The 8,782-nt window shown below is 41.5% G+C and overlaps 1 protein-coding gene across 6 annotated transcripts in view; it reads left to right on the plus strand.

The window, feature by feature from the left end:
* The window catches only part of SPHKAP (SPHK1 interactor, AKAP domain containing), a 102,027-nt gene that overhangs the window by 90,049 nt on the left and 3,196 nt on the right, over nucleotides 1-8,782 (plus strand). For 5 of the 6 annotated variants that reach the window (XM_063340031.1, XM_063340032.1, XM_063340033.1 and 2 more), the window contains exons 8-11: nucleotides 2,679-2,858; nucleotides 4,758-4,844; nucleotides 6,824-6,876; nucleotides 6,962-7,146. In XM_063340031.1, coding sequence (XP_063196101.1) covers nucleotides 2,679-2,858; nucleotides 4,758-4,844; nucleotides 6,824-6,876; nucleotides 6,962-7,146 — 505 coding nt within the window. The remainder of the gene's footprint in view (nucleotides 1-2,678; nucleotides 2,859-4,757; nucleotides 4,845-6,823; nucleotides 6,877-6,961; nucleotides 7,147-8,782) is intronic. The other variant, XM_063340034.1, reaches the window with a different exon arrangement.

Raw genomic sequence — 8,782 nt, forward strand, 5'->3', positions numbered from 1 at the left:
CCTGCAGTACTGGAGTGCAGCACAAACACAGAGGATGCTATGAGGTTAAAAGCAAGGTTCTCTCTCAAGGCGTTGCCTATTTTTAACTATACTTCTTCATCGTGTCTGTTACTTTAATGGTATCTAAACTGCCAATCACTTGGAGCATTGCAGCACCCCATTATCTCAGAGTGATAGAAAGAGCGCAGGTGCTAGTGTTAGAAACCATTTTGTAGCTCATTTATTCTAGGCAGTGCTCTGTTTTGGCTTTTGACAAAGCTCTGCTTGAAGTGAAAAAGCATGTACTTTCCAGTGTATGGTAGTAATTAGGTGGATAATTATCATAGTGTCGCTATTCTTTCATACTGACTCTCCCTTCCTAACCTTCCTCTTCCTTTGAACGCAACCTGCTTTTAATAAGATACATTTAGAAATCTGCCTATTTAGAATCTTGACTGCTTGAAAATGAAGTTATTTTCGTACAGTTTATGAGCCCTTTAATAACAACTTTTCCTCTGCCTTTGACGCAGAGTTCCCAAAGTGGCTATGGGAAATTTAAAGCAATAGGATTAGTAGGGCAGAATTAGTTCCCAGATGCTACACCTACATGAGCATTTTGGTTCAGCGATGCAGCGCAGTTCTGAATCAACTTGTCTCTATTTCCATGCACCGGCTCTGCCTGCAGCATGCAGTGCAGATTTCTTGTAAAGGAATCTCAACCAGAAGCTACGTAAGTGCGCTCGTACCCCAAACTGGGAAGGCAAAGCTTCCAGTGGTTCTTCACGTGGATTTGAACCACTCGTGGCATGGCTGTCTATACCAAGTCCAGGCTGAAGTGAAAACAGAAAACACGAAAATATACATAATGTAGATATAGAAGTATCAGCACCAATTGCTTTGATCCACTGGTCCGCTCCTACCACGTGAAATTACTTGCTAGTGTAGCTACAGGCACACAGGACTCCAGGCAAAATATCAAGCAGACATATAATCAATTAGAAAAAAATAAAATAATAAAGCAAAAAGCCCTGCAGGCCTGAGGAAGAGGTCTTCAGCAAGGAAAGAGAATTTTTTCTTGTACGTAGGCAGTGCAACAGACCCAGTCCTGTCACAGATACACAGAAACCGTTCCAACTGACTGTTCAGAAGTGGGGAACTGTCAGTTCAAAGCATCACTAGTCTGAGATGTAATTGCATAATGAATGAAACAAAACCCAAAGTGCCAAGGACCATCCCACACAAAAATCGCTCATGTTTTGGGCCAAGTATTAGGTGCCACCTGCCCTGTATCAAAAATCTGAATAACACCACTACCCTGCGACCTGACTACTCAGTGCCTCCGTGTTACTATAGATGATGAGTTTTGGACCCGAGGGGTCAGGGATGACAGGCGCAGTTATTTGACAGATGTTGACTGCCTGCTGGAGCAGAAACCCCAGGCAAACAACCCCCTTTCTCCCTGTACAGGAGGCTGCCTCTCCCTCTGGCATCCAGCATTCACGCAGCAACTTCTCAGTTGTCCTGAGAGCGAGAGCACAGCAGAGAGAGATATCCAAGATGATATTGTCTCAGTATATTCTTAAGTTAATTACTTGGGAGCAGTAGAATTTTGGGGCGGATCTCTTGCTCTAACTGAAGACAGGGCGCCTCAGCCACAGCTGTAGATAAAAGTCTGAAGGCAAGAACTTCTCTAGAGGGACCCCGCAGAGGGTTGCCAGTGTGCATTACACTCTTTTAATCACAAAGTTGCAGACGCGGATCACCCAGTAAATATAACAAAACTACAGTTGGTATCTGCAGTGATATAATTAATTCTTTCTTATCATCCAAAAAGGGGGGGGGTGTGGATTATTATACACTTTTCTGCCTGCATATCAAAAGTCCCACAGAAGTCTCACAAAGTCCAGTTTGGCTCTGAAAAGTTACCATAAATATAGTGGGGGTTATATATACGTGTCGTATAAATATGTGTGTTTGTGACATATGTCAAGCGTGCAGAATTATAAAGCATTTGTCGCTTAACCTGTATTTTCTAAACTCAGTCTGGGCTCCATATTCAGTCTGGTTTCTGACTACCTGCTGCACACCCACCTAGAAAAAGAATACTTTGTCCTTCCTCAACCTAAGCAGCAAAGATCCTAAGAAACACAGAAGGCTAAGAGTCATTAGTGATTCACAACCCACAATGCTTTCCTGCTTTTACTTCTAGACCCCTTTTGGATCTACAGTGCTAACAGAGTGGAAAACCCTGGCAAGAAACTGATTCACCCATTAGTAGGACAGGGATTTAGTGCCAATGTAGATTTCCAAGAAATGCTGTCATTCTGTATTAATACATACCATATATTTTAACCACAGATTGACTGAAGTGCATGAAGCAATAGGCCTACGCAGTAAGCAGTTCTTTTTGTACATGTAAAATCTTTTTGTGCAAGTTAAACCTTTTCTATGCATATTTCAGTATAAGGCTTACTTTGTTTTGTGTTTGTTTATGGCAGTCGTAAGATCCTTTTTTAAGAGCATCTCAGACCATACATTCAACTGGACTTTGCGTATAAATTATAAGCTTGTCCAATCTCTTGCATCTGTATAATTTGCAGCTTGGTTGACTTTAATGAGCAGCGTTGCCTGAAGATCGGTGGTACCAGTTTGTTTGCCTATATTATGATATCAATGTGCCTTCCTTATCACCCTACCAGCAACAGTCCTCAGAGCAAACCAGATGCTGAAATCATAGGCGAGACAAAAACAGCTGAAGAATTTCCAAACCATCTCAGCAGCAGTGAAGAAAGCACTGGCAGCTGGTCCCAGCTAGCTAATGATGAGGACAATCCTGACGACACAAGTAGCTACTTGCAACTCAGCGAGCGATCCCTGAGGTACCCATATTTTCTGTTCTCAGTATACAATATGGTCTAATCAACCAAGCCAATGATTTGACTACCATGCATGAGATCTGAGGGTCAACAGCTCGAGATTTATTCAAAACACTGTAAAGAAAGTACTTAATGACAAGTTCATCTCTTAATTTTTTTAAAAAAAGGAAACAATAGCCACATTCTTGTTCTCAGACAGGTCTTTTTATTATTGGTGAGCAGCTAGATTCAGACAAATAAAGAAAATTCCTGGCACCACTCAAATGCCTTACTCCTACAGTGAAAGGGACAGCAGACAAGCTAATTACTATGGTCTTTCCTTTGTTTTATTTGCTACTATTTGCATAATGTTTATTTTGGCATCTCCTTAGCTGAGATTGATGAGACTGCTATTCCCACCAGGTATTTGTGCATTGAGAGCAGAAATAGAGCTCTGATCTGCTTAGACTGGCGCGGGGGAGCAGATCAACAGAGGATGACAGAGTTCCCCCTCAGTAGGCACAAATTCCAGAGCTCCCGTTGCAGTGTGCCACTTTTTGTTCTTATTTGAGTCAGGACACGTGTTTAAAGATGTTATCTAGTCCTTAGAGTTTATATAAAGTGATGTTAGTTTGACTTTAGCCCTTTCCCGAATTCAAATTGAGCAAGGTTTTTTCTTCACATGCTCTTAGACTAGGTTTTAAAATATTGTCAAGTAATTACATCTTTCTCTTGGGTATTAAGATGACAAGGAGGGAAGACAGTACAGCAATGAAGCAGGGAAGCGAAAGAGGCTCTGCCAGAAAGCACTGCTAGCTGGCTGAAAAAATACTGAACAAAACTTGCCTGTCAATGTGGGTGAACATTCATCCCATTATTATGGTATCAACCTTTAACGAAATCCTTGGTCTGAGAGAGCTAATGTGTTGTGCCTTTTGGCTCTGCGTTGAAACAGAAATTGCTACAGCGAGTCTGAACGCATGCTGTACTGACACTGGCTCAGGAAAACCTGGTGGGGAAAGGAACTGTCTAGTCAATCCTTCTAACGTAAGGAAAAATACTATTAGTTGCTTTTCTAGTAAAAATTAAGTCTCAAGTTGACTCACCACGCAGATCTTCTTTGTGCTAATTGACTTGCAGACAGCAAATTCACAACCTATTCATCAGACTATCACAGTACCTGCATAAACATTCACTTTCAAATTTATAATGATGTTATAAAGTGAACTGGTACTATTTTTTCCAAATATTTTCCGATGTAATAATTAATTCTTGTGAAGAAGCCAAAGAGAACACTTCTACATATTACTGGTCCCAATGAGCACTGCCTTTAATTAAAATCACAGTCTTTCAGAGTAGTCAGAAATATAAGGGGCCATCACTGTACCTGTGGGTTCCATCATATCCCTGATAGTATTTGGGTATGATGTAAAACACCGAAACTGCTGTCAGTAACGTGCATGGAGTCACCCAGCAGGTAAGTAGTGTGATGGGCAACCAAGTGCCTTGCTGTAACCCACCACGTTCAGAGGTATCTGAATCTCTGCAGGTTTTTTCCAAGACATCTCTATACCCGATAATCCTTCTTTTCAAGGACTCGTGCTGACTTGGTTTTTGTTTGAGGCCGAACGTTCATTACATAAGCCATTCACAAATAGATGGTCCACTTTTTTTTCCTCCAATTTACAGCATCACTTGATACATGCTCCAGCTACAACTATTTTAATAAAAGCCTCATTATTTTGAGCAGATTAGTGTGCTTCATTTTGGGAACCACTTGCTGAGCACAATTGATTTTGTGGAACTCTGCCTTACAGGGGGCAGCCTCTTCACTTTGCTTTGTACATAAATAAATTTTAAAAAGATGTATGGAGACATGTTCAGTGCAGCTTGGCACTAATATTTAAACTTTTGCTTTGTCAGCAATGGCAACAGCAGTACAACTAGCAGTCTTGGCATTATGGACCTGGAAATTTATCAGGAGAACGTGCCATCTTCTCCTATGATTAAGTAAGTAGTCACTGAAGTGAGACTTGGTGTCTAGTCTAATTTTAACTGCAAATCATTTACACCATATAAAATGTGCCAAGCCCTGCTTTGCACCTGCTGCTGAGCCTGCCGATAGTTTCAGGAAAAAGCACATGCAGGTGTCTGCGCAGACTGACAGCACTAGGCAGTGAAAGACTATAGGAAAGCCCGCCCGGGTGGATCTCTCGAGAGAATTTGGATCCACCAACCGCTCTGCCTAAAAGACAGGTTTCTGCAGTATCAGTTTCCCATTGTGTGAACTTTCTTCTCCAAATAACTTCAAATATTATCAAAACTCTATTGCAATAGCAAGTAAGGTCAAGCAAATGAGGATATATTAAAGTCAAAGGAAAAAAATATGACAGCATTCTTTCCAAGAACAATAATAATTTGGCCCAAAGTACATCTAACCTAGTGTTTCTGAGCATGTTTCTACAGAGCATGCAGTAAAATTATCAAGAGATGTACAAGTACCTGCCCAAAGATTCTGGTACCCTGACACCTGGTATAAGCTGCCAGCTGGTGAATGTCACGATGCAGCCAGGGCATGGCCACTGCGGAAGTGCACGGACTGTACATCACGCATTGAGCATGGGAACTCTGGGGAGTCGCTGACATCAGAAAATCTTCACAGCTCATTACCAGACTATACTACAGCTTTCCTGCTTTCAAGAGGCTCTCTTTTTGTAAGAAATCTGGGCATTCGTATTTCTGTAAAGGTACATGCATTCTCTCTCAGCTGCTGATTCAGAGACTAACCTTGTTGAAACATTCCCGTCTTCTCAGTAGGCAGTGATACCTCCTACACACGTTCTTAAAGATGACCCCTCTCCCTTATATTTCCGACGGATAAATTTCTGTCTCCCCTTGTTACCTTTCAGGGGTTATACTCAGGTGTTAGCCAATAGGCGTGAGAAGTTTGTACTTTCACAAATTAAAGTCGAGGCACCGAATACATCTGCTGTTCAAAGAGAAAATCTGGTGGGAAGTTACTAAGCACCTATGATTCTAAGTCATGACACACCATACGTTGCATGCTGCCATTTTATTCTTTCCTCTCACATCTTGCAGTAATGCCTACACAAGTATATATAATCTTGATTCTTTGAAGCCTTGGGGGAGATTCTGAAATCCTGTGAATGAGCGTGGTAAGAGTAGCATCTTCCCACGCTAGAAACAAAATCTTACGCTTGCAGCGTTCCCCCTGGTTGAGGGCAGGATGGGGCGGCCTGAAGGGTGTACTGTGAGTGCCACCCCTCCAGGAGCGATGAAAAGAATGTAATAGCCGTGACATCAATAGCGAATTTACAGTCTCCTGCCACACGTACACGAGCACGGATATTGTGTTCAGAAACAGAAGCTGAAGCAGTGACCACACGCCAGCAGTTTGTTCCCTGTAGTTTAACAAGAGGGTACATAAGAAATTAAGATCTTTGGAAATTTTTGCAAGGTGTAAACAGAATTTGTTTACCCAAACAGCTAACATATTTAAAACCATCAGCAGTTGAAGTCATTGATAGCTATGATTGTATTTAGCTACGAAAGATAAAACTAGAAAGCAAGACTAGAAAGGATTCAGCTAGGGAGCACAGTGCTGCAAAATGCAGACGTTGGAAGTTCAGTATTTCCCCCCAGGTTATGAGACTTGCTGGGTCTTACCATAACATCATTTGCTTGTCATCGTGTAAAGATACACAGATCCTGATGGAATGTAATACACAGTGCAACCAGTACAAGTACTTCATCTTATTACGGGAATAATGCTGCAATTCCGATAGCTTTTCCTGATTTACAGATTAAATGAATGAAATATATTCCACATTTTATTATTTCATCCTATGTAACTTTTTTCTTGCAGTTTTCTAGGTGTTACATTGAGGGAGAAGTTTATCCATCATGAAGCAATGTTGTAGACTATTGCTAAATATCACTAACAAGTTTTGTTGTTGTTTGTTTCTAAGTGAATTAGTAGAAGAAAAGGTTTTCCTTAAAGAACAGACAGAAAATACAGAGGGTAAGTTGAACCATATCAATTAAAGCGTACAGTTTGAAGTTAACAGAAGTAATTGCACAGTAACTGCTGGGATTGTTTTTTCCAGAAAGTACTACTGGGCTTTCGGTGGGAACAGCCAATTGTCAAAAGGACCTACTGGTGATAAACTTTGATCTGGAACCAGAGTGCCCCGATGCAGAGCTGCGAGCCACCCTGCAGTGGATAGCCGCTTCTGAACTTGGAATTCCGACCATCTATTTTAAGAAATCTCAGGAAAACAGAATTGAAAAGGTAGCATTTACAGAAATAGGCATACTATTAATTCACTTTAATTACAGTAGCAGTTAGGATTTATTGAAGTTACTGAACTTAAAAGCAGATGCAACAAACTGTTCATTACAGCAAGATGGCAATGCTACTGTTTGTTGCAGAAAGGGAGGAGAGGATTAAACGTATCAGAGTATCAGGTATGTGAAATATTTAGTAGACTGTCCATGGCACAAGAAACGCTATCACCATGAGACCTCCTCCAAAGCCTCTGTAACATGCTTTGATGAATCTGTTCACTTTTTCATATCAGTGGTGCGCTGTGTCAATGCCCAAAGCAGAATTAATAGAGTCCTTTATATGGCTGCATTTGAAGGGTTGCAGGTAACTTACATGGATTTTAAGCTTAAAAAAATAAAAATAAAAGTCACTTTCCCATCAACATCACACATACAAAGTCCTGCTACTCAGCAACAGTAAGAGCTGAGGATGATGCAAGACATAAATTGGACTTAAGATTTCCAGCTTTGAAATTCCTTAGTCCTTAGGCAGGTTCGGCCTTGCCTGCAATGCTGATCAGGGCAGCCTCAGGCAGCTCCGAACTTGCGCCTGGCTTTCACAAATTGCCACAGCTAAGGCTACAGCAGGGTACCACGAGGGCCTGACAGATCCTCCTACATTTATGTGAGCTCTACCATGGCCAAATGCATTGGCTTTATAGTCACTTTGTGCTGGCAGAAAGAGATTGCTCCTCCTCAAGGAATGGGCCCGCTGCTCAAATGTACAGAAGAGACGAACTGCAAAACAAAGATAACCTGGATTAGCTCAGGTTCAGCTTCTGCACCAGAGCTGATCAAAAGTTTGGAGGATAGGCAGGATGGACCTACCTGTGTAGGCATGCCCTTAGATTATTACTACCCTGAGAAACAGTTTTAGCCGCAGCAGTGACCAACCAGTGTTTCCAGCGGAGCCGCACTTGCAATCACACAAATGTTACTTGGAAAATTAGACTGATTGATTGAAATATTTTGAATCATTGTATAGAAGTTACGAAGCACCTCCCCAGGCTTAGCAATAAAAAAGTTCTGTGTGTGCCAGTACTCTTCTGCCCCTGCTCAGGTATAGCTCAGCTCCGCCAACCACCACCATGAAAGCCGGAGTCTCTTTCCAGGGAGAGACAGAGACAGACTACCAGAAGCGAGGAACATTCCGAGGTATCAGTCCAAGCCAGAGCACCAAGAGCAACACTGACGTCCAAAACAGCCGCAAGAAGTGCAGACTCTTTCTATTCCTGAATGATTAGTCAGCGCTCCATGGGAGACACCACCAAATGCCACCTACAACATTTCAGGACTAACCAAAACAGCCCCTTTTCCAAGAGCAGCAAGAACGGCTCAAACCTCAGGGCTTATAAAAAGTGCCACAATATTCAAATCAATTAATGAAAAAAGTGTTACAAATCAGTATTTTGGTCTTTTAAAATAATGTCTATGGGAAGATCATTTTGAGTAGCAGAGATATTGTTTGATTTTCTTGAGTACATGCATTTGGGAATCATAAACATAATTTAAAATGCATTCAGCAGCAACAGTCCAAATTGCATCTAATTAAAGAAACAGCTGTCAGCTTTACCCATGTGCTTTGGCAAACAGTTAATTCA

This window comes from Chroicocephalus ridibundus, chromosome 6 (assembly GCF_963924245.1).
Source record: "Chroicocephalus ridibundus chromosome 6, bChrRid1.1, whole genome shotgun sequence".
NCBI classification, from domain to species: Eukaryota; Metazoa; Chordata; class Aves; order Charadriiformes; family Laridae; genus Chroicocephalus; species Chroicocephalus ridibundus.